The 27,378-nt window shown below is 37.3% G+C and overlaps 1 protein-coding gene across 1 annotated transcript; it reads left to right on the plus strand.

Annotated features, from left to right (window-relative positions):
• The first annotated feature begins 208 nt into the window (after positions 1–208).
• Positions 209–12,606, plus strand: LOC139131564 (COMM domain-containing protein 8-like). Its single transcript, XM_070697675.1, has 5 exons — positions 209–366; positions 1,834–1,989; positions 5,087–5,239; positions 5,802–5,957; positions 11,908–12,606. Exons 1-5 carry the CDS (start codon positions 304–306, stop codon positions 11,929–11,931), a joined length of 552 nt encoding a protein of 183 aa, XP_070553776.1. The 5' UTR covers positions 209–303; the 3' UTR covers positions 11,932–12,606.
• Positions 12,607–27,378: the final 14,772 nt, after the last annotated feature.

Raw genomic sequence — 27,378 nt, forward strand, 5'->3', positions numbered from 1 at the left:
GCACAATGCAGTATGTAGTGCGCCCCTCTTGGTGAACTTTTCGTACAGGATTTCTGCCGAACACTGAACCGCCATTGCTCAACACACAAAGCGAGGAAACATACGGCAAGAAGGGAGAGAACAAGGAAAAAGGGCTCGTACACAAAATATGGTTTAATCATAGCAGTATTCTTCATTCTTTTTCATGTTTCTCGTGTCCCTGGTATGGTTTGCAAACGTTTGAGAGCCACGATTAAGCCAGACAGGTTAAAGGTTACTGCACATGCGCATTGTGTGACGGGAAAATTGTACCGCTGGAGGAATATGGGATCAACAACGGAAAGCCTAGCTTTTCTCCATAAATGTCCAATTGAACGTCTATCTACCGTGAGTATCATAAGTTTTAATGGTTTTAAGTCATGTTATATGCAAAAATTTCGATTTGCGCGTCCCGCACGGTTGGTAGGGGGCGTGTCCCCGCTTACAAAGTCGTACTGCATGGAGAGCATCCGTCAAGCGAGAACCCGGAAGTGTAGGTATATCTGGGGCATATTGTGAACGAAAGTTTCTCGTACACAAATACTTCTTCTGAAGATCAGTTCCAAAGGGTACGACGTATCTTTGTCTCATCCGAATCATTCTTATTTCCAGACTCGGGTCAACACGTTTACAATAGTCATGCACAAATAGACGGCCGGTTTTCCCATTACAGCCTGTGCCAATGTAGGAAGGTGGCAAACTGCTTACTATATGTATATGATGTAGCGCCTTGTAGCTTCCATTTTGAATCTTGCACGGGCCTCAGCCCCACCACTGTCAACGCTACGGCGTTTGCAGAAATTTATTCTTTCAATTTAGTCGATTGAAATTTTATAAATCCACGGAATGTTAGAAACCGTGGGCAAGTCTAGAGTTATGCCATGAAGGTAGAACCTCCATAGCATACTGAAGAGTAGTAGTGCTCAAAGCCCACAGCCTTCCCAACACAGGCACTAGACTCAATGCAAGCAAACCGCCACTGATGCAACCCTTACTGGTTGCATGGCAGTGACTGTATGCTTGGATTGAGTCAAGTGCCTGTGCTTCCCAGCGTATTCGTTTGGATGAGAAAGCCGCAGAGTACATAAGTGCAGCCGTGATTAGCGGTCTGTGTTTTTACTAGTTTTTTGAGGCCATACACCTCACAGACTATCCCCTCCATCTTTTTGCAGCATATTCACTATGCATTGTTATACCACAGCAATGGTGCTTCGGCTTTGTGATATTATAGCTTCAATCAGGAAAAAAGAAATTGTCCTATTGCAGCTTGCTTTTTACGTTCAACCCTTGCCCTCATGTGTAACAATTCTACGCTAGGATTTTGACAGGTATCTTTCCAATGGGCAGTATACATGTCACCAAAACACATTGACTGAGACTAAATGATTCAAGTAGAGGCTGTATACTTAGAGGCGACCCACTACATTAATTTTGTCAAATACTTTATGAGACAGTATACAAACCAGTATTTTGTATAACAATAATGACTAAAAAAATATGATGACATGTACGAAATTGAGCAGAAAATCAGAGAGACTACTCTTGTTACTGTGCAAGTATTTTGTCTCATGAAATTTAGGGTGTCTTTCTATGTATTAATTCCTTGTATTTTTTATTTGTTTACTTATTCCTGTTTGTTGTTGTATTTATTTTTTTCTGTTTTCCATTCATATATGTTTGTTCCTCATGATTTTTTTATACCTTGTATGTCATGAATTCATTTGTTGAACCAATTTTGTGATTTCTCAGATAATTAATCTTAATCACTGAATGTTTTTTCATCTTACCATGACACTGTATCTCTTCACTGCGCAGTTTTTCCACCAGGTAGTGGACGGACTGTGTGGTCATACGCAGCCCCGGTTTCAAGATTACAGTAAAGTGTGGAGTGTGGAGGAGTGGTTTACTGTTGTGGACAGATCGCAGAAAATATTCAAGTCAGCTGTAAAGAGTCACACCTCAGCAGAACAGGTAATTGTCCTATATTTATTTTTAACAAACTCAAAGGGCCAGTAGCTTTAACTTTTTCACCATATTTTGTACGGAGTGCAGGTTCTCGTTCTACCCACCAACGCACGTTGAAACACCAACTATGTAGTTTGCCAACTCCATCTGTATGTGTAGAATGCACTGTTATTATTTATATTTTAACACAAATCTGGACCGGAAATCACTTGTTGACTATATCATAATGCAGTCTATGCATGTGAAGACTGAGCTGACACGCTCAATGCAGTTTTAATTGTGTATCTCAACGTGATTTTGGGTGTATCACAGGAAACTGTAGTTAACGGTAGAAATAAAAATGTGAAAAAATTCATCAAAAGTTACAGCTACTGGTGACAGTGACCAGTGACACAGTTAAATTTAAAACCAGTCAAGTTTGTCTTCAATTTGTACAATATCTTCACTGCATGAGTTGAATTTTCGCTTTATGCATTAAGCATTACATAGGCCTTGACAACACGCTGCAATCAATGTTGTTGTGTTGTGATCTGAGTTAAACACACAGGGCATTCTGAAAACTTCATATTTTGGACATTTCCTTGTAAAATGTCACACTGAAAGATGTATAACACGTGAGATAATCCACAAATAGAGGGATTTATGTCCTTTTAGTTGTATATCAGATCACAGTCCCTCCGCCCTTGCGGGTGGAGGAACCATGATCAGATGTTTCTCTGATGCTGAATAATACCTAAGCTGTGCAGTATAATTAGAGGTCATAAATGGCAAGCAAGGGTATTTGGTTGTGGATATAAGACCTCTGGGGTGAAAATTAGCATATTTGGTGGGAAATAATCACCTCATTCGGTCGGGCTATTTCTCCTAAATATGTTAATTTTCACCCTAGAGGTCTTATATCCGCAACCAAATACCCTTGCTTGCAGTTTATAACCTCATTAAAACATGCTAAAGTTAAATACAAGTGGACAATGTCATTATTTGGGACCGAAGTTGGAACGACGGTTCAGGCACCCTGGACACAAACTCTAAAAAGAATGTTTCAGAATGGGCGCATTTGATTCCATACAAACGATACGGTAACGCAACGTATCAATATGGCGATTGCACATCAAACTTGAAGATTTTACCTGAAAAAAACGCTCAAAAACACATTTAAAAATTATGATGTTGTTACTTTCTGTCGCAGCTTATACAAGCTCTTCATCTGTGGGTTCATCGAGCTGCACCAGACTAAAATTTAACAATCAAAATCAATCTCAAGCTGTACACTTGTACGACATTATGGCGCATTGAGCTCTCAAGCTGGAGTTTGAAATCTGCGTGAGCTCAAAAATGTTCAAAGCGCGACGGCTTCTTGTTGAGAATATAAACCCCGGCTCCAGCCGATCAGATTGCTGGATTCAAGCTAAGCAAATTAGAATTGGACATAAAATCCAACTATTTCTGTGAAACATCTGATCTTTTTGGTCATGTATATATATATTTGCATGATACACTGGCATCATTATCCTAGATGGTACTTCAGTTTACGTCATTATTTATGACAGGCATCCAAAGAAAATAATGCACCCATTAACTTACACGTAGAATGTACCTACATGTAGGTGACAGATATTTGGATTCTCAAACTTTTCCCATTCCTTTCTTATCTACCACTTGTGGGGGCTCATTTTAAAGCCCTTTGAGTAAGAGAAAATTTTACCCTCTCAGTCAGGGTTAATTCTAGGACGCGCCATTGCGCAATTTGCGCAAAAAAATCTCGAATGGCCCTCATTTCTACATTTGGTGCGCCACTAAGGGCGCAACATTATATGAATGGGTCGATCACGCAGACTTCACACAGTTCATACATTCGCGTAGCTCCCCCGAAGGTTATTACCTCAGTCATAGTGTGCCATGTAAAACGATTCAGTTACCCTTCGACCTTTGCCCACTACAGCATATATGGTGGTACATAGGAAGCTGGGTAGAAAGGACTGATGTAGGGGCAACGGTGTATTGGAGCCATGCGCATGTGGCATGGCTGATGAATGTAAACAACGGAACTACACGCTGCGTAATGGTGAAAAGCTAGTCGCCACTCGGATTTTTAATGCCAGTATAGTTGATGAACCCAGGATGATCGGGCAGTCCCTTAAATTGAAGCGTTTGCAACGTCTACCGTCCATACCAGCGAAACGTTGAACACTGCAAGGAAAGCATCCATGCTTTGCCAGATGATCATTTTGAAGAGCAACACAGTTTAGGTCGGACATATCTCGTTTTCCAGAGTAGCCAGTTCTATGTATAGAACAACACTGCTGTGTAAACCCTTTGGTCAAAGCCAATGATCGTAAATTTGCTAATTCATACAAGTTATGTTTAAAAGTTGATGTATCGCTCACTTTATTTAGGTCGTACGGGTTACACTCTCGTGCTGAATAATTGTCGATGCATTGCAAATCGGGGGCCACTCTCGGAGAAATCCTACCGGTGCGCCAAGCTTTGATCATGATCGTTTCCACAGTCAAAATCACAGTCCTTAGCAATTTGTACAGTTGTTCCAAGTCCGACATATCAATAATTCATCATACTAGTTACGTAAACAATTGAATGAAACCAAACTGTTAGTTTGCTGCTGCCATTGTTGGGCCTGCTGCGTACGTACGGGGTACAACTTTGCAGTAGGCTTGGTTGGTTACCGGGGGGGGGGGATCTCTTGTATTCTCCTTTTCTTGACTTGATAGACCATAGTATTTTCTGCAGAGAAATCAAGGGTTTTACATGTGTGATGATGATGGCCCCCGATTTTCTAAAATGGCCCCCTTGGGACAGGAGTAGGGGCCCACAGTGGCCCCTCGTTTTTACATCCTAAATGAACACTGCTAGTGTGTTGAAAATCGAAAATTTTATTTTTCTCCATCAGAGCTAACACAGTGATGGAAGTCATTTTGAATTTCAAATATCAGTAAATCTTGGATTTCACTTTTGAGGTGCATACTTCCTTAAGATGATTCCTGTAACTGTCACTTCAGAAAAAATCCCCTTTTACCTCGTTCATTGAAATCTAATGTCCGAAAAAAAGACACGTGAAGTTAAATTCGTGATTTTTTTCTGACAGTTTACAACACACATTGACAGTCTACCACCGGAATATCAGAAAGTCCTGACAGACTGTTACAATGTAAGAAGGGATGAGATCAGAAGGACACTTCTTGAAGACACAGCAGCAATATCACAAGCTCAGTTTAAAGACTTTGACTGGAAATTAAAGGTAAGCAAAACTCAATCATTTCAAAGGTTTCATGATCGCGTGCTGTGGGTGAGAAAAGATTTGCTGAGGTTGATTTCAGGCCATATCGTCACTCTTTTGACTTTGTGGGAACGCTATGTGACCTCATGTTCATTACTAAATACGTGTAATCTGTATAGTGTATCCTGTAGGCTAAGTTTATGCACCACTGACTCAGGGAAAGCTTTTTTGATGCAAGGAACTCATGCTGATTACATGCACTGTTAGAGGGCTGAAGTAAAAGAAATTTTGAGATATCCCGCAATGTTTCAACAATAAATGACCTTTACACTACACTTCTAAATATGTTTCCATTTTTGAAAATAGCGAATGAAAATTTTTATTGCAATGAAATTAACTTTAGATTAGCCTCGGGCAAATAAAAAGGAAGATTGATGGTGCCATAAAATGACTTGTACATGTCCCTCACTAACTATGGAGAAAAGGATTATGAAACTCCCCCCTGCATAATGTGATAATTCTTTTGTTGTTATGATATCGGCAGGCTTACTAGTATCCTATTTCCGCATATTTTCTCCTATAGCTTGCCATGTCAAGCGATAAACTGGCATCAGTGCATGAACCCTTGCTGACGTTAGATTTGGATCTGCAAGAAGAGCAAGGTAAAAAGACTGTTTCAGTAGAGCTCAACCAGGAGGAATTGAAGAAGATGGTTACAACACTAGAAGCAGCCAATAAGGTATTTGTGACCTTAAATCCTACTCCCTCATGATGATGTACCCCGGTATATGTAACTTGTATAACAAAATAAGGCCATTTAAAGAAAATTCTTTGTTTACCGTCATTGTATTTATGAAAAACCTACCAGCCAGCCATGGAAAAAAACAAACACAGACAAAAAATGCAAGTGTATCAACATTTAGCTCATTTCCAGCTCATGTTTAGTATGTCTATAAATACCAAAAAAAGCTTATATGGTGAGTCAGTGGCATCTGTATTTCTGTCTGTATGTCTGTATGTATGCTTGGTTATTGTCCCCACGGACACCGTCCGGGGGGACTTATAGGTTTGGTCATGTGCGTGCGTGCGTGCGTGCGTGTGTGCGTGCGTGCGTACGTGTGTGCGTGCGTCCGTCCGTTCACGCAGATATCTCAGAGATGCAAGAAGCGATTTCATTCAAACTTGGTACAAGGATTACTTCATATGTCATACAGATGCACGTTATTTGTTTTGTGATACGATCCAATATGGCCGCCAGGCGGCCATTTTATTACGATTTTTTCATGTACAGAGCCATAACTCAGACATGTTTCAACCGATTTTATTCAAAGTTGGTACAAGGACATTGACCAATGTCATAGATATGCACGTCAATTTGTTTTGTGATACGATCCAATATGGCCGCCAGGCGGCCATTTTATTACGATTTTTTCATGTACAGAGCCATAACTCAGACATGTTTCAACCGATTTTATTCAACTTGGTACAAGGACATTGACCAATGTCATAGATATGCACGTCAATTTGTTTTGTGATACGATCCAATATGGCCGCCAGGCGGCCATTTTATTACGATTTTTTCATGTACAGAGCCATAACTCAGACATGTTTCAGCCGATTTTATTCAACGTTGGTACAAGGACATTGACCAATGTCATAGATATGCACGTCAATTTGTTATACATATATACGTCATTTGTTATGTGATACGATCCAATATGGCAGCTAGGCAGCCATTTTATTACGATGTTTTCATGTACAGAGCCATAACTCAGATATGTTTCGACCGATTTTATTCAAAGTTGGTACAAGGAGATTGACTAATGTCATACATATGCATGTCAATTTGTTATGTGATACGATCCAATATGGCTGCCTTGCGGCCATTTTGTTACGACTTTTTCATGTACAGAGCCATAATACTCTCAGGCATATCTCAACCGATTTTATTCAAAGTTGGTACAAGGACATTAACCTATGTCATACATATGTATGTCAATTTGTTTCATGATATGATCCAATATGGCTGCATGGCAGCCATTTTGTTACAATTTTTTCGTGTCCTTAGCCAAAACTTGGGCATGTCTCAACTTATTTTATTCACCAATTTTAATCATTGTACAAGGACAGTGACCTATGTCATACATATGCACATTGATTTGTTTTGTGGCCATTTTTTTCCGATTTTTCATGTCTGGAACCATAACTCAGACATGTATCAAGCGAATTTATTCAAAGTTGGTACAAGGACATTGACTTATTTATGTATGTCGATTGGTTTCACGAGATGGTCCAATATGGCCACATGGTAGCAATTTTGTTATGGTTGTTTCATGTCGAGAGCCATAACTCTGGCAAGTCTCAACTGATCTTATTCAAAGTTGGTACATGTACATTGACTTACGTCATACATATACGTGTTGAGTTTTGAAACAGTAAGATCAATATTGCTGCATGGCGGTGATTTTGTTACAATTTTCAAATGTACAGAGCCATAATTAGACATATTTCCACCAGTATCATTCAAAGTTGGTACAAGGACATTGACCTATTTCATACATATGCTTCGTCAATTTGTTTCACGTCATGTAGCAGTAACATGTCAATTATTGAAGTTTTGTAAGTAGGCTGATATGTCAGAAATATGTACTGCATCAATTCATGAAACTTTATACAGATGATAACTGATGTTAAGCTCACATTGCTTTAACATTGAAAAAGACATTTATCAGTGTCATTTTAATTAATTTGTAATTGCATAAGTAATGAACTTTCCTAATTAGGGTGATATAGCCAAAATTAATACAACGTCAAATGTGATGAAACTTGATACAGATGTTGATCTCATAGTGTTGTAAATACTGCATCAAACTTTATGAAATATGGTACCAGTGATAATCTGTCAAGTGTTAGAATTGTATGCAAAAATGTTTTGCACATCCTTGATTAATTCCTAGTTGACTCATTATCTGAACTTTAGGATGGTGGCCTACATTGGTTTTATGTTTTCATCACCATGGAACTCATTCTTGGCCATTGAGCGTCATCTGTATCAAAGTATTTTTATCACAGACCTAATTAATGAAGAGGACTCTATCCTCTCTGAGGACATGTAATCAAAGTACCCATTAACAAGTGGGGACTGTGTCATCAACGATGACTTGTTTTTGGAAAATTAATATTTTTATTTGTAATAGAGTTAACATTGTGTTTTTTTTCTTAATTTTCTCTGAAAACCTACCAGCACTCGGATGACAAACAAAGAATTTTCTTTAAAGCGCCCAATCATTCTTTTCACCAAGTTGCATTGTGTGGGGTTAGGCTCATTTGACCCATGAATGAGAAATTAAAGCTCTAAACAGCTGCCAATAACTTGTGTTGTTTCTATACATCCAAAATGAACATCCATTCAAAGACAATTGATGCTAATCAAACAGATCACATATCAAATCAAATGGAACTTGTGGAAGATACTTTGATAACAAATATACTTTTATGTAAATGCAGTCTGGAAAATTGTAAATTGTAACCACCATAAAGAAGAAGAAAGAGATTAAAAATGAAAAAAGGTCGCCACTTATAACTACCACAAAGAAGAAGAACGAAATTAAAAATGAAAAAAGGTCACCGCTGATTGAATTAGATGTACACTTTGTACTCTATCAGTGATGGTATGTTGTGCTGTAAAGGCGTCTTCATCATTCAGAGGTAGTTTGCTGTCAAACTTAAATTGGCCAACCACTGACTCGTGATAGTGCTATTTTTAATCGGGAAGAATGTAAATAGTGTATGTACTTCTGTCTGGCTGACTTGAGATAATTATCTAATATTTCAAGATTCAGTCAAAGATTTTAGACATGTTATAAAGTTAGGGGACATACTTTTTAGAGGATGCCCAAATTGAAGGCACATAATGGAAAGCTCCTTTGCTTCAGAGGGACTCAATGCCATTCATTGAGAGTGGCAACTACTGATACTGGCATGGCTCTGTAAAGGCTCTGTGCAAAGGGAATACAGTTGAGAGGAGGTTTCGACAGTTGTCATGCATGCACCAACAATAGTGTTGATCATGATTTCAGGTTTGTTTCTAAATATAGCTGTACGCATGCGAAATCAGACAACGCTGCCCAAAATTTGGACAAATTTTGTTGTCGTTTGCACGGTTGTTGTTGCAGCTTGTAGTCTGAGCCATGAATTCATACGAATTAGTGTGACTTATAGTAGCCATTGTAACACTAGCAGCTTTTATTTTTCGTCGTTTATGCAGAAAATGCAGACAAATATTTATTTATGTATATTAATGAGAGAAAAAAATACGCCATTTGCGATCAGGGCTATTGAAAGTACCAATACAACCACATTACCACTCTTGGATCGTTTGTCATAATTGTAACTGTAAAATGTATATGCAGTCCCTTGATAAAGCACCATTGACCCAACTGTGAAGTGATCATATGATCAGACTCCTTTACAGTGAGGTAGATTTACGTTAGCCCTTGGAAAAACCACATCAGTTTTAACCCTTTGCACTCTGACCCCCTGGTACTCTATGACGTCATCGGACATTTATATCCGAGCCGGGTTCAAAGGGTTAAGGGCTTGTAGCTGTAACTTGTGATGATTTGTTTCACCATTGTGTCACCATTGTATGTCAAGTGTAAGTTCTTGTTCTACTTCCCAAAGCATGTTGAAATACCTACTTTATAAGCTTGTCAACACAGTTACTTGTCAAATGTACTGTTAATGTTGACATTTGAATTCTGGTCTAGAGCAGAATTCACTTGTCGACAATAAAAAATGCAATGTCTTCATGTACAGGCTGAGTTGACAAGCTGAATATTTTGTATCTCAGTATGCTGAAGAAAGAAGTACAAGAAAATCTAATTAACATGATTATGAAAAATAAAAATTGTGAAAATAGTGAAAAAATTCACAAATTACAGCTACTGGCCCTTCACTGTTCACAACTCCATGGTTTCATAAATTACTTTGTTTCTACGATAGCAGTTGATCCTGTTACTTTGGAACACGAAACCAGAGTCTCTTGACTTTTTACTTTTCACAGAGTCCTTTGTGTTAATACTGATTAAAATTTGGTCACTTAGTGCCTACAGAAAGGAGGCACACACAACAACAACAATGACCCCAATCTAGAGTACTGACCCACAGTAAAAAAAAATCATCAGACGCCCTCTATGGCAAGATGCCGAGTTTCTTTCAGATATGTCCCTGTTTTATTCTGCCACCACAACACTTCAGCAAACTGTAGTAAAATTTTCTTAAAATTAAAAATAGTTCATTGTTAGTAGAATTTTACTTTTAGCTATTAACTTTTTCAAATGAAGTCATTGTAAATTATGACAAGATCAAGGTAGTCAGAAGATCCCCTACTATCACTATCACCATCAGGTGAATCCAAAAAAATAAACATGATAATATTACCACAGCAAGACAAATTAGTAAAAATCATGTTTACCCGCTGTTGTTTAAGAATCTTAAAATGGTAAAAAGTTTTAAAATTTATAATCCTGTGTAAGAATATGTTATGCCTGACTGGTTTCGACAAACTTGATCTGATAGTGGAAGATGAATTTGGCGGGGAAAGGATTAATTATAATCGAACGTCACACAATTCTTCACCAGGGGATCTTGTCAATATGCAATGTGCCTTTGGTTTTGATGACTGGCATATATGTATGCTGTTGGTTCGAAGGATACATTTCCCAAAAAAACTTATTCAGGTCCTTGGCTCACAACAATCCATCTCCTGTTCCTATTCGTAGCAGAATCTCTTCACACCCCCACCCCTTTAGAAAGCAAGTTTTGCGTCATATCCATCCGCTCTGTTTGTGAACTTAGACCTCTGTGAGGGAAATTAAGTAAAACATTTTGATGGGATGAGCCACTGGCTTTGAGTGCTATGTTTGCAAATTAGACATAATTTCAGACAATCAGTTACATTTCTAGGCACTGTGGTAAATGCATAAAGAGTGGCCAGCAAAACACACATTGAGTCCTGACTAAACACAGAACAAGCAAAGAAAGTGTGAAAAATATTCTGGTATCTTTCAGAAATATAGAGCAATAATCGAAAGGCTGCCTTAAGGTAGAATGCACCTCGAAAGTGAAAGACTGAAACTTTGCTCAAACTTTCCTCAAAGGAACTTTCAACCATTCTCTCACCAAATCAACAATAAAATTGGGGGTCACCGTGCAAAGTTTGGCTCTGGCAAAACAAATTACACATTTTGCGATATTTGAAATTCTAAATGGAGGCCATCCCTGTGTTAACTCTATGGGGGAAAAATAAAATTTCGGATTTTCGAAAAAGTAAGACAGTGAAAGATTTCATTTCTCCAAGAGCCTTAAAATGAACCCCCACAAGTGGTAGATTAAAAAAGAACTGTAGAGGTTTGAGAGTCTAAATATCTGTCCCCAAGGCACATCCTACCTTAATAACTGTAAAACTCAACAGGTAGTACAGCTTGGTTACATCTGTGAATCATCATATCAGCATTGTGAATTTATCGTTAATTTCAAGGTTTTTGAATCCTTTAGCATGGCCTGGTTCCACAAAAAGAACAAAAATTGTCAAGTTTTTTTTGATGATGGAATGATTCATTTACAACTGCTAGGTTAGTTCTGATGAAAACTAACTGAATGTACAATTACTATTTTTTGTCTTCTAGGCAGTACTTCAGCTAAAGTCATAGCACCAATGGCACATTCAGGAAAGACAGACCAATAAAATCCCTGCCATCGGACCAATGGAAGTCAGATGTTTAGATTGTAAATTTCCCAATGAATTATTCAGGAAAATCATCCTCAAAAACTTTTGACACAATACTTCTCAGAATGTGATTATCCCCGGCACTGCATTTAGGCCGAACAAAAAAATTGTGCTGTTCCGATAACCTGACCTACCCTATTTTTCACTTGCTGACCCTAAACTTTTTAGAGCTTTGTAAACATAGAAGTAAAACAGAAGAAAGAAGAACCCGTAAAATCATGCGTTTGTTGCTTGGTATTTGATTTTTGCTTGAACGAGGATGTCTTTTATGTTTTTTTTTCATTTATATGTATGATACATTTTTTCTGGAAATGTTGTGGCCAGTGTTTGACTGCCCTGAACCCCTGAAAAATGCATATTTAAAAATAAAAATATTGTGGAAAAAAATGTTCCTGGCGACCTACCTACCTTATTTTTGAAAACCATGTTATTGGAACAGCAAAATTTATTTTTTTGGCCTAACATTGCCACTTGGTATGGCAACATTACAGACCGTTTCTTTCTTTTCAACATACTTGTCTTGTAGTATGAACATGACATTTTACTTGTTCTCTTGAGAACATGTCATCTCAGAATAAAAATCTTAAGAGAGAAACAATACGTCTGATATCTTTTCTCCAGAGTGGATAGCATATTATAAATCATAGCCAAAACATGGGACAATTTGCTGAGGGCAGGTGACCATTTGCCTGATGTAAGGAGGGCAAATGGTCTCCTGCCCCGAGGGTACATAGTCTCTTGTTTGGGCTGTGTTTTTATTATATGCCTCTCTGACATAAATTTTATCTCCAAATTTTTGGGTTTACATACAAATGACAAGCTTTATTTCCATTTAAAGCCGCACTTTTCAATCCCAGGTTCTCGCATTTGTGGAGTTCTCCTCCTAGTCAAACATTTGGCCAGTACGATGTTTGATTTCTATAACATTAATTACACAAAGTGATCTCAACCTTTTGTCACCTTTTGCTAATCCTGCAAACAGAGTGTATACAAGCGTTTGATTTACGGTCGATTCAAATCGCAAACGGTCATGATTCCCTACCAACAACGCTCGAATTTTCTAAAAAATCGTCTTCCAGTCAAGTTAGAATTTGAATATAACCACTGAGTACGATCAGCATCAGCTTTTCGCTGACCGCTTGGCAGTCTGTCTGCGTTTTTGCGACCGGAAAAAACTAAAAAGTGGTATTTTCTGGAGTGTGTGCCCGTGTGTTACCTGTTCGGTGTCCACTTACATAATGAACAAAGCCATGGCTTCGCGTCCTTTTAAATGGAGGCTCCGCCTTTAAGATGAAAATCTGTTGAAAAAATAGAACAATTTTCATCATCGAACGGCGCATTGATATATTTAAATCACTGTTATTCGGTTTATCGAATATTTTTTCGCATAATTTGTAAAAAAAGTATTTCTTGAGTAAAAGATGTGATTTGATCATTTTTAGCTCACATTTGGTATACCAATGTGAGGTTATCGTATAGGTTGAAGTCGGTGGCGTCTGTATGTATGTGTGTATGTATGTATGTATGTATATGTGTAAGTATTGTATGTCCGTCAACATCAAAAACTCACTAACCACTGCAATTTTTAGCTTGGTATTTGTTGTGTGGATGCATTCTGGGCTAAAGATGGGATTTTGTTCAAATGAAGTTTGCAATGCAAAAATTATGCAAATGAGCTTAAAAAATGTGAAAGTGGTCAAAAATTAATAACTCAAGAACCACTATTTTGATTGCTCTGAAAATTAGTGTGCAAGTACTTTAGGTGGACCTTATACAGTTTTATGTATATCATGAAGATATCTTGCATTTTGTAATTTTGCTGAATTTTTTGGTTATTTTTCTCATTTTTAGTCCCCACGGACACCGTCCGGGGGGACTTATAGGTTTGGTCATGTCCGTGCGTGCGTGCGTGCGTGCGTCCATCCGTGCGTCCGTCCATTCACGCAAATATCTCAGAGACGCCTGGAGCGATTTCGTTCAAACTTGGTACAAGGATAGTACTCTACCTCATACAGATGCACGTCGATTTGTTTCACAATGCGATCAAATTTGGCCGTGTTAGAGGACTTTTTAGTTTTCACCTCCATAGACTCCCATGTATAAGGCAGTCCATAGACTCCCATGTATAAGGCAGTCCATAGACTCCCATGTATAAGGCAGTCCATAGACTCCCATGTATAAGGCCAAGAAAAATAAAAATTTGGTTTCTCATCGTATTCATATTGCAAAAGGATGCAGTGACACAGTTTTTAAGTCCCCACAGATAAAGTCCAGGGGGCTATAGATTGGGTCATGTCCGTCCGTGAGTCCATCCATTTCACGCAGATATCTCAGACACTGACAAATGTCACGTGACCTTGGTGACCTTTGACCTCGAATATACATATTTGTCCATAACTCAGTAACCACAAGTGCTAAACCTTTCATACATGGTATGATGGGACACCCTATGACGCCACATATTGTACCTCATTAATTATGCACATATCTAATTTTGAGCGAGAAATAGAGCTAGAGGTCTGATTTTTGGTATATATGGATAACTTAGCAATACAATTTTTTTGACAAAATGTCACGTGACCTTGGTGACCTTTGACCTCAAATATACATATTTGTCCATAACTCATGTAACCACAAGTGCTAAACCTTCATAATTGGTATGATGGGACACCTTATGACGCCACATATTGTACCTCATTAATTATGCACATATCTAATTTTGAGCGAGCCAATAGAGCTAGAGGTCTGATTTTGGTATATAGGGATAACTTAGCAATACAATTTTTTTTGACAAAATGTCACGTGACCTTGGTGACCTTTGACCTCAAATATACATATTTGTCCATAACTCAGTAACCACAAGTGCTACACCCTTCATATTTGGTATGATGGGACACCTTATGACGCCACATATTGTTCCTCATTAATTATGCGCATATCTAATTTTGAGCGAGCCAATAGAGCCAGAGGTCTGATTTTTGGTATGTAGGGATAACTTAGCAATACAATTTTTTTTTGACAAAATGTCACGTGACCTCAATGACCTTTGACCTCAAATATACATATTTGTGCATAACTCAGTAACCACAAGTGCTACACCCTTCATATTTGGTATGATTGGACACCTTATGACGCCACATATTGTACCTCATTAATTATGCGCATATCTAATTTTGAGCGAGCCAATAGAGCTAGAGGTCTGATTTTTGGTATATAGGGATAACTTAGCAATACAATTTTTTTGACAAAATGTCACGTGACCTCAATGACCTTTGACCTCAAATATACATATTTGTGCATAACTCAGTAACCACAAGTGCTACACCCTTCATATATGGTATGATGGGACACCTTATGACGCCACATATTGTACCTCATTAATTATGCGCATATATAATTTTGAGCGAGCCAATAGAGCTAGATGTCTGATTTTTGGTATATAGGGATAACTTATCAAGACAATTTTTTTGACAAAATGTCATGAGACCTCGGTGACCTTTGACCTCAAATATACATATTTGTCCATAACTCAGGAACCACAAGTGCTACACCCTTCATATTTGGTATGATTGGACACCTTATGATGCCACATATTGTACCTCATTAATTATGTGCATATATAATTTTGAGCGAGCCAATAGAGCTAAATGTATGATTTTTGTATATAGGGATAGACTATAGGATAGAAATTTTTTGACAAAATGTCATGTGACCTCGATAACCTTTTACCTAAAATACACAATTATGTCAATAAATAAGTAACCACAAGTGCTATGTCCTTTATATTTAGTAGGATGGGAGACCTTATGACAACACATGCTTTACCTCATTAATTATGCACATATATAATTGTGGGCAAGCCAATAGAGCTAGAGGTCTGAATTTTGGCATATATGGATTAATTAGCAATACAATTTTTTTTCCATAATGTCACGTGCCCTTGATGACCTTTGACCTTGATTATGCATACATATGCATAACTCAGTAACCACAAGTTCTTTACGCTTCAATTTTGATAGGATAATAGACCTTAAGATGTCACATCTTGTACCTCATTTATTATGCGCATATGTATTTCTTGGCTGGCCAATACAGCTAGAGGTCTGATCTTTTTTCCCGATTTAGAACCATAACTTAGACATGCCTCTTGTTTCAAATTGGGAACGATGACATAGACCTATGTGTCCATAGATCTGAACATACACACTCCAGTGATACTTCCTAATGACCACATTTCCCTGCCCCATCAAGACTAATACTCCTATTACAAGTGGGGACTATGTCATTGACAATGACTTGTAAGTAAAAATTATTTTTCTCTGAAACCGCTGGCCCAATTGCTCTCAAATTTTGGTTGGATATTTGTAAGGGTGTTACCCTTCTTATTTGTTGAAAGTACTTCAGAATTGGCAAATTACCGTTTTGGGGCAATTTTTTCATTTTTGGTCAAAAAATCAGAAATATCTTTTTTCATTCAAACTGCTAGACAGAACAGCTTTTATATTTGATGTACAGATGCCCATGGATGACCTTAGTTGAATATGTGGAAATTTTCCTGAAATATGCAAATTTGTATTTTTAAGACAATTTTGTCATTTTTAGTCAAGAAAACATATTTTAAGACAATTTTGTCATTTGTTAGATAGATCTTCTGCTCAAAGTGTTGGGAAACCTGCAAATTTGTATAATTTAGGTAATTTTCTCAGTCTGTAATATTAAATGACCTATACCAACCCAGGATTTGTTGTGAGACAGTGGTTAAGGCTGTGAATATAATTTTGTTATATTTAGTATGAATTTGTAGCGAATTTGATCCAGAAAAAAAAGCTAAGGTTAATTTTTTCATTGTGGACCAATTTTTGCAACTTTCCAGTTAAGACACACAAGAACTGATAAGAAATTTAGATCCAGGATAATTCCACATGTCATACTCACCCCTACAGGAGAAGGCATTTCACTATCTTTAACTAACTTAAAGTACTGTGTACATTTGAATGACATTACTGATAGCATTTCAAAAATCCACAAGGTTGTAAACAGCTCACCTACTTCACATTTCCTGTCATCTGGCCATTGTAGCTCTTTATGCACAGTCACTAATAAGGGATCGAAAATTTGATATCCAGGGGCAGGGGGTACAGAAAATCAATGAGGTAGCATTATCTTTTTTTACCTGATCGTGTTTACATTATTTTTTCGCCAATCTCCCACCTTTTCTTTTTGTGAAGTTTTCTCTGGCTAATTTTTTTGATTGACATTTGCAAATGTATGTAGGATCTGCTAGTCCCCAGTACCTAAGTTGCAGACCTTATTTGCTTTTGTCATTCTTGTTTTTCTGGTTGCACTGTATAGAAATCATTATCATAACATCTAAGTAGAATTTTGCTGCTCTGAACAGACAGAAACAACCTTCATCACTGATCTTCAGTACCAATACTAATATGTACCAATTCCGATCAAATGTTAGCAATACCGTATCATTGGCGGTATTTTTTAATCGTGAAGTTGTCAAGTTGAAAATACATGTAGTTCTTGTAAGTAATACTTTCAGTCCAATGATGACTATGCGGCCTGTGACGTCATCAACGAGTTACCATTGAATCCTATGGAGCGCGCAATGTTAGATATACGAGGCATGTAATAAATTGAGTGCATAGCTTGTTTGGTTTGTGTGTATAGCATGGACAACACTCAAGAAGATGCCTTTAGAATATAAAGGGAATTATAGGAAACCGTATTTGACTTTAGAATGTGCTTCTTTGAGTAAGACTACTATCTAATGCTGGGCTTTCCTGAATTTCAATGAAGAATGTCAGTGAAGATAACTGCAAGATCAATAGTCTGCTAAGATGTTCACCTTTCACACATGGTGAAGTCAAGCCCAGACACAGCACTGTGTGTTCCAAGTAGAATAGTTGATTCTGCTATCACTCCACCTATTTCCCAGCATTCAGTGCACTAATCCTATGCTGTACAGCCCAGCACTGTTAAATATTGCTCCACAAGTGCTGATGAATTTCCCTTGAGATGGCAAAATGTCACCAATATCTCACAGTATTCCATACAATTGTACAGAATTTCAGACTCCTCTCAGATTGGAACTCAGAGATATCAGTATTTTTTATGTGTGCGCTTGGCCTTTTACTAATAAAAAGTTACCAGCAGTCATGAACTATCAGGTACAACTGTGCTGCTTCCGTCACTCAGACAGACAATGAGAATATTTATGTTGCAGTTAGCTGCAAAAACAACGATTTTTTCGTCGTGAACACAAAGCACCATATGCAAGTCATAGCATGTATGTTTGTTTGTTTGTCTATCTCTGTGTCACTTCAATATTTTTGTGAAGATACATCGGTCATAGATGGTAATTGTTTTCATAAAAAGCACTTCAAAAACCTATTTCTTGAAAGCTGCTTGTGCGATAAGTAGTACCTTTAAAGTTTGATTTTTTCCGTGGGATTACATCATTCAAGCTCATGAAATCGATGATTGATTTGCATTTACCATTGAGGAAGAGTCTTCTCGTTTTTTGTTGTTTTTGTCCACCATCTTAAACCACTTGCCTTGTAGCTATCAAATTTGGTTGTTAAGTTTCCATGGATAACTCAGTTCGGGTTTGTAGCAATGATAGTCAAAGTTTGGTAAACGTATATGTTTGGTCTTCAGCTTTTTCAACAACTGTTATAGTACACATGTTTTCTAAGATTGCCCGCTATCATTATCACTCGCTTTGATCGATGAATGACTTGTCGACTTGTTCATTTACTCATGGCCGCTTAAAGGGATTCGCACGAGTGACTTCATCCTGCTATGCATCAATAAGATCCTTTCCATAGGTAGGCAAAAGGCTTTACATTTCGCCCTTTGCGTACATATTTTTACTTCTACTTATAGTTGTTAATTTGAAAGAAATATCCGTAATCCTCAAGAGTGCCTATGTGCACATTCATTTTTTGGCCCACGCGGTGGGCATAGCCCACCTAAGTGGGCCAATGTTATAGGTTGGCGTGTGTTATGTCTGTATGTATGTCTGTAATAAGTCTGTGTGTGTGTGTGTGTGTGTGTGTGTGTGTGTGCGCGCGTGTGTGTGTGTGTGTTATGGATTTGTGTCGTAGATATCTCTGAAACTTGTCCATCAAATGTCACGTAATTTGGTACACAGAATCTTTAGGATGGAAACTAGATCTGATTAGGTTTTGGGGGATGTTGGTTGCATAGTTCAGCAGAAATTAATTTTTGAAATAATATTTTGACTTATTTTTGCTCATTTTTGCTCATTTACATAGCAAGGGAGGATGCACTAAATTATTAGGAGTGGGGCACAGAGGACTTGGAAATAGTATTACCGTGACTAGGATTTTAGCTTGTGTGTTCATTCGAATGAGCTATTGTGGTACTGATATTTTAAAGTCTCTGTGTATGTTTCCTCTTTGTGTTTTATCTTTCTGTTTGTTTGTCTGTCTAAGAATTATGACAAAAATGACTCTGTTGGTTTGTGTATGTAACTAACTTTGGCAGAAAGAAGCAGAGTTCCTACAATCTCTCTACAAAGCAGGGTCTAAAAAACTTGCAAGGCGTTTTAACAACACGCACAGATATATTGATGATCTGATTAGTCTAAACAATCCAGATATATCAAATTACTTACCATATTTACCCTGATGAATTGGAAATCAAAGAAACAACTGAGAGTAGGAACTCAGCTTCATACCTTGATCTGTTCCTACAAGTGGGTACTAATGGGCTACACACCAAGCTGTATGACAAAAGGGATGATTTTGATTTTGAAATCATAAATTATCCCCACTTATCAAGTAATATCCATCTGCACCTGCTTATGGTGTGTATGTGTCTCAACTTCTCAGATATTGTAGGGCTTGTGATTCCTACGCGGATTTTCAAATGAGACACAGCTTATTAGTATCAAACTAGTGAGACAGGGATATACATCCAAAGACTCGTGAGGACTTTCAAAAAGTTCTACGGTCGATATAATGACATTGTGGCCAAATATGACACCTAGGTCACTCAAATGATTAGCGACAGCATTCCCGGCTTTGACTTATAACAGTGATTCATATACTGTATCACTTCATACAATATTAGACAATTTTGGGACCAATCCTGACGGTGTAGCATGCTAGCAGGTACGCTTACGCATTCCGGACACCTGGTACCACCACTAACTATCAGTGGTTCAGGATGGTCCTACTTAAATTTGTAAATCTCAAATGTCCCATGGACCTGGTAATATATTACCTTGAATGAAATGATTATTGGACCAGTTTAATGTCATATTGCTCATCACAGATATATATCTAGATTGACCTGGCCAAAGTTGACGAAACTTGCTATATAAATTGAAATACTGTGATATAACATAAGTGAAAGTGGTTTAGCATTTTTGCATAACTAATAACTAATTAACGCATTTAAGAGACTTTCCCACTAAGGAAATCTGGGAAACACTTTTTCCAGCTATTTAGAGCCAATTTTTCGTCTTCAGAAACGGATTGTTCGCTCAATTACCTTTTCTCATTTTATTGCTCATTCCGAACCTCTGTTTTACAAACTGAATATTTTAGATATCTACAAACTGAGTAAATATTGTACTTGTATGTTTGTTTATGATTTGAAAAATAACAATCTTCCTCATGCAGTTGAACACTATTTTGAGATTCCAAAGCACTCGTATCCAACACGTTTAACACAAGTTGAACATTTTCGTATACCAGGCTCAAATTTGACAATTTCACAACATAACATTAGGTATGCAGCTATGAAACACTGGAATTCCCTGCCTGACTATCTCAAACAATTGTCAAGTAGACAAGTTTTCAAGTCCGCATTGAAACATCACTTACTGAATCTACATTGAAACTGTGTTTGTTTCTATCCTCCATCACACTTAAGCTTGTACTGAATAATTATTAGTATACTCAGGGGCCATGAACTCGACTAGTTCTTTTAGACTATTTTCATGGTCCCCACCAGATTTTACAATACTGCAATGTTCTTTTCTTTGACTTTGTACAACTTCAGTAAGACATTGTTTCTTGTCATTTTCATTATTATACATACTGTGAAGTATTTGGTGAAATAAAGCATTCGTTCATTCAATATATATCAGTATAGACTTGACCAAAGTTGACAAAATGCCATGTACGTTGAATTGATACCAAGATATGACACTAATAAGTTGCCATCTAGCAGGTTTAAATCTGCATTTTGGTTGTTTGCTTATTAAATGCTCTTACTAATTAGGGACAAGAAGGAATGAAGGAAGAATACGACAAAAGTTAATGAATTTTGCTATTTTGATGATATGATTACTACAGTGGTGAATTCGGATAGTTTTCAATCGGATTCGAACCCACAACATACGGCGTCAGTCGCCTAGCTGAGAGGCCACAGACAGAACCACTCGCTAATCTCCACTCCCAAAAAAGAGTGGTTCATTAGCCGGCTAAGTTGTTAAATAATGTCTTCTATATGTAGTATTTTCGACAAGTCATGAAGTTACTGTTTGATCCAATAACAAAGATGCCACCTATTAAATATATTAAAACTTATGAAAAAGTGCCGAGTCAATATAAAACATAAAACTTCTAGATAATTTATTATTTGTATCTCTTAAAAGTATGTTAATAATTGTTAATCATTGTTTAGATATTTCAGTATAAATTACAAAGAAACCATTAAAATACCATACAAGTCACATTTTGCAGGTACTACAAATGCCAGACTTTTGGGTAGCAAGTTATGACATATTGAAGGGGTCATTCTAAGTTGAAAGTCAGCATGTAAATTTCTTTTGTCTTTCTGTTCGGAAAAAATCAATATCCTTTTGTTTCATAAAATAGGTGCAACTAGTCTCACTACTTTCCATCACTATATTCTGTATGGCTGAAGACACAATCAGTGGAAAATTTTACAATCATGCTATCTTTTCTCTCAATCTAGCATATTCTTCCAAATCATTTCAAATAGGAATTGAGAAGAATGGTGTCCATAAAAGTACGTTTTCAGAATTTTAAAAACTAGTCTGCGAATTTATGTACACATGGGAGACACAGTAGACCACTGAGGAGTTTCCGAGTGTACCAATCATGATCAATTATGGGAAATCTCCAGTACTGTGTAACCGGCTGATGAATCTTTTTTTTGAAAAACAAACATGGCGTGTATGATATAAGCCAATGTCCTTGTACCAACATTGAATAAAATCGGTTAAGACTTGCCTAAGTTATGGATCTAGACAATGAAAAAATTGTAACAAAATGGCTGCCACGCGGCCATATGGATCATATCGTGAAACAAATCGACATACATATATAAGACATAAGTCAATGTCTTTCTACCAACTTTGAATAAAATAGTTCGATACATGTCTGAGTTACGGTTCCAGACATGACAAGATCATAACAAAATGGCCATCACGCAGCAATATTCAATCTTATTGTAAAACAAATCAATGTGCATTTGTATGACATAGGTAAATGTCCTTGTACCAACTTTGAATAAAATCGGTTGAGACGTGCCTGAGTTATGGCTAAGAACATAAAATAATTGTAACGAAATGGCCGCCACGTGGCAATATTGGATTATATCGTGAAACAAAGTGACTTGCACATGTATGACATAGGTCAATGTCCTTGCACCAAGTTAGAATAAAATCAGTTTAGATGTGCCTGAGTTGTGGCTCCGTGCATGAAAAATCGTAACAATACGGCCGCATGGCGGCCATATTTGATTGTATCATAAAACAAATCAAGTAGCAGATGTATGACATATGAAATAATCCTTGTACCAAGTTTGAATGAAATCACTCAAGGCATCTCTGAGATATCTGCGTGAACGGACGGATGGACGGACGGATATGACCAAACATATAAGTCACCCGGACGGTGTCCGTGGGGATTAATAACATACTGTACTTCATGATCAAATTAGTTGATAAAATTGTTTATTTGTTAAATATGGTCTCTTTTTCATGGTATTGAAACCTTGCATAAGGGCTAAAAGTATGCTTTGAAAGGTTAAAGTTCGAAAGTGAAATTGCAGGTCAACTAAGATATTATTGCTTTGGACAGTGACATGCAGGGGAGGATCATTATTTTTCGTGCAAAAAAACGTCTTGTGGTTCAATATTTTTCGTGTGGCGTCACTTTGACAAACACCACCCCCTGTAATTTCAGTCCAGTCCCTAACGAGAACGAAAGTGTGTTACATCTACGCTCATGTAACCAGTGCAGTATACACTATTTATAGTTGGTCACGAATCAAAGTAACGCTTGGTAGTATCGTAAGATAATCCTCTAAGGGCAGGCAGCCGAAATTACAAATCCGGTGGGCGGTTCCCTTTACGCGAGCATTAGGCGGAGATCGGCAGAGATGATACCTGTAAGTTCATGAATAACAGAAAAAGATAAACCTTGTGTTACTATGTAATTCTTTCAGCAAAGTAAACAATGTTGACTTTTAAGTACACTACGAAATATTGAAATGTTAAGCTAACTCTCGCAAGTTAATGTTGTCTGCCTACAGACCTATGCCATTGTCATAATTTATCATATTACACAGGCAGGAGGCCTGGTAAGAAGTGTTGAACCCCATGGTCTAATGAATCACGATCGTTTTTAGCTCACTTGTTCACAAACGTGGGCTAATGTCGAAGCGATGTCTGTCTGTCTGTCTGTCTGTCTGTCTGTCTGTCTGTCTTTTTGTGGGTCCGATATCTCAAAAACGGCTATTCAGATCAGATTCAAATCTGAAACATGGATTCAGTTTGCAAATGGCAAGAACTGATAGTTAAGTTTGTGGTGGGTGTGGCTGGTTTACTTTTTGCTCATTTGCATCATTGATGATTAAGAAAAAAAAGATATAGAGTGAGATCGCCCGCACTCAATTTAATGAGATTTGCTACAAATACATGTATTGATCACACCAAGATATATCAGCCATGGGAGGTATGAAGGGGTGACAATGCTAAGTTGGATATATAATTAACTTTCCTAATTAGGGATATTTATCTTAATTGACTTGAGCGAAGTTGACGAAATTTGCTACGTACATTGAAGATACTTTGATACAACATTATTGAAAGTTACTAAGCATTTTTACTTCAGGCAATTCCTAATTTGCATATTTAATTAACTTTTCTAATTAGGGGTATTTATCTAACTTGACTTGACCGAAGTTGACTAAATTTGCCACGTACATTGAAGATACTATGATACAACATTACTGAAAGTTACTAAGCATTTTTTTCAGGCAATTCCTAATTTGTATATAATGAACTTCTCTAATTAAGGATATATATCTTCATCGACTTGACCAAAGTTGACGAAACTTGCTATGTACATTAAAGATACTTCGATACAACATCATTCAAAGTCATCGAGCATTTTTATTTCAGCCAATTCCTAATTCGCATATTTAATGAACTTTCCTATAAGGGATATATACCGAGATTTACTTGATCAAGCTTGGCAAAACATGCTATTTACATTGATGATACCAGGTTAAAGCAATATTAAAAGTCAATTCGCATTTTCATGTCAGGTAATTTATAATTTTCTGATCTAATGAGCTTTCACAGTTTGGCATATATAACTTACAGGACTTGACCAAATGCAATTACACTTGCTATATAAAGTGGTGATACAAAGACAGTAGTGAAAGAAATTAGGTATTTTTATTTCAGCTCATTACATATTTGTATAATTAGTGACGTTTAGAATTAATCTGTTGTGAATATTGTTCATTACGTTGATCATAACACTTTCAATGAAATTGCAAACATGTGATAAAAGTTAAAATTTACGCACAACTCCAACATACAATGAAGCTAGTGAGCATTTTTACTTCATATCTAGTCTCAGTATGAAACTTGAAAGACATGGCAGAGAATCGTGATCAGAAGGTGGTTGTGATCTTTTGATGATGTTTTACTGGCATGTTAGCTCTTTAGGCTTCATCGAAGACAACTCTATCATGATCGTCATTTTCTCTGATGTTCAACAGGTGCCATTGCCCTTGCCAGATCGAGTTAGATTAACTCAAGTCATCTTTGAACTGAAAAGTGAAGAATGTCCTTAAAAAGAATCAATTTAAGAGCTTGCCTCAGGAATATGGCTCTACAAACTGCTAACAATAAGTAGAGTGTTGAACATGTTCGAGAAGAATCGCTCGATTCATGTTTTTTTTTCTTTATGTGCATCCCTAATAAATATGCAGCTATGTGATAAATGGGGGGATTGAAATTTTTGAGGGTATCGAGGGGGGACTTGACATTTTTTGAGGGTATCGAGGGGGATCGGAAAAAATTTCAATCGTGAGTCCTCCAGTCCCCTAACCGTTATTTGTGAACGCAGCTTTACCAGGAAGCTACCTACATATAGCACGGGCCAGCGCTACACAGCTCACAGTCAGCAATACACAAAAGCTAGAGCATTGCCCGTGGGCGACAATTATTACATCTACAGTATGCATAGTACTCCGAGCTAGTCAGTCTGTGATGTGTTTATCGCACAGAAGAGGGCGAGGCTGTGTGCGTCGATCACTCGCTTGGTGCACAGGTCCGTTACTTCCCTCTAATTTCGGGGAGCGTCCAGCTGCCGAGACAAGAGACGTTGGCAAGCGAAGATGTGTGCGTCCGAGGTGGGTTGAATTTCACGCCAGGCGAGCGTAGAAGTGGATGGGTAATTTTCAGCTTTTATTCAAGGCAAAAAAAATTGTGCTGTTCCAATAACATGGTTTTTCGAAAATAGGGTAGGTAGGTCGGCAGGAATTTTTTTTCAAAATATTTTTATTTTCAAATGTGCATTTTTCAGGGGTTCAGTGCGGTCAAAAACTGGCCACAACATTTCCAGAAAAATGTATCATACATATAAAAAGGAAAAAAACATAAAAGGCATTCTCGTTCAAGCAAAAATCAAATGCAAAGTAACGAACGCGTGATTTTAGTGTTTTTTCTTTCTTTTTTTACTTCCGTTTTTACATAGCTCTAAAAAGTTTAGGGTCGGCAGGTAAAAAATAGGGTAGGTCGGGTTATCGGAACTGCACAATATTTTTTGTTCGGCCTAACAGTAGATCGTGCTGGGGTCTTGTTTTCTTTGGTTCACATGAAATTGAAAGCGACATAGAATACCAGCTAGTATAGAGGGCGTTTGTAAATATTGAGGCGACCCTAACCGAACCGAAATGAGCTAAACCGAGCAAAAACGACCTCAAAAGACCTCAAACGATCCAAACAACTATGGAAACGACCTTAGAGGCACATAAGCTGTAACTTGCTCCAATTTTTTTTTCAGTATTCCGCTTCTGTATATAAACTACCGTGTCTGACCCTCATCCGTTTGTCATGCTGAAATTTCGAGTATTCTTTTTGTCAACACAGCTTGTAGAATTGTAGTGATCATTGTTTATTGTTTACAAATGAATTTCAGTCCGGACTTGAATACAACTTTCAACAATAACAATGTAGATTATACTCATGCCGCATGCTCCTTGTCTTTGATACTACTTAGTCTCTCCAGCTTGTCACCACATCAGCCTATGTACTGTATTATTATTGTATAGTAAATTAAAATAGCATGTTTAGCTCACGTATTCGCACGTTAGGTTATGTCGCAGCGATGTCCGTCTGTCTGTCTCTCTGTCTGTCTGTGTGTGTGTCCGTCTGTTGGTCCGATATCTCAAAAACGGCCTTTCAGATCAGAATCAAATCTGGTATATAGAATCAATTAGCAAATGGCAAGAACTGATAACTTTTGGTGGGTGTGGCTTGCATACTTTTTGCTCATTGGCATAATTAATGATTTTAGAAAAAACGGATATACAATGAGATGACTGTACACAATTTGATGAGATATGCTACAAATGTTGATCACATCAAGATATATCAGGTGTTAAAGGTATTAAGGGGTGACATTAAAGATAATTCCTAATTTGCATATTTAATGAACTTTCCTAATTAGGGTTATATATCTTGATTGCCTTGACCAAACTTGATGAAACTTGCCATGTGCATAAAGATACTATGATACAACAGTATTAAAATTATTTTGGATTTTTACTGCAACTTATTCCTAATTTGCATATTTATTGAACTTTCCTAATAAGGGTTATATATCTTGATTGACTTGACCACACTTGACGAAATTTGCTATTTACAGGGAAGATACAATGATACAACATTATTGAAAGTTATTTTGGAATTAAACTGCAACTAATTCCTAATTTGCATATTTATTGTACTTTCCTAATAAGGGTTATATATCTTGATAGACTCGACCAAACTTGACGAAACTTGCTATGTACATCAAAGATACTATGATGTAACATTACTAAAGACACTAAGCAT

Source organism: Ptychodera flava, chromosome 4, assembly GCF_041260155.1.
Source record: "Ptychodera flava strain L36383 chromosome 4, AS_Pfla_20210202, whole genome shotgun sequence".
In the NCBI taxonomy this organism is placed as follows: Eukaryota; Metazoa; Hemichordata; class Enteropneusta; family Ptychoderidae; genus Ptychodera; species Ptychodera flava.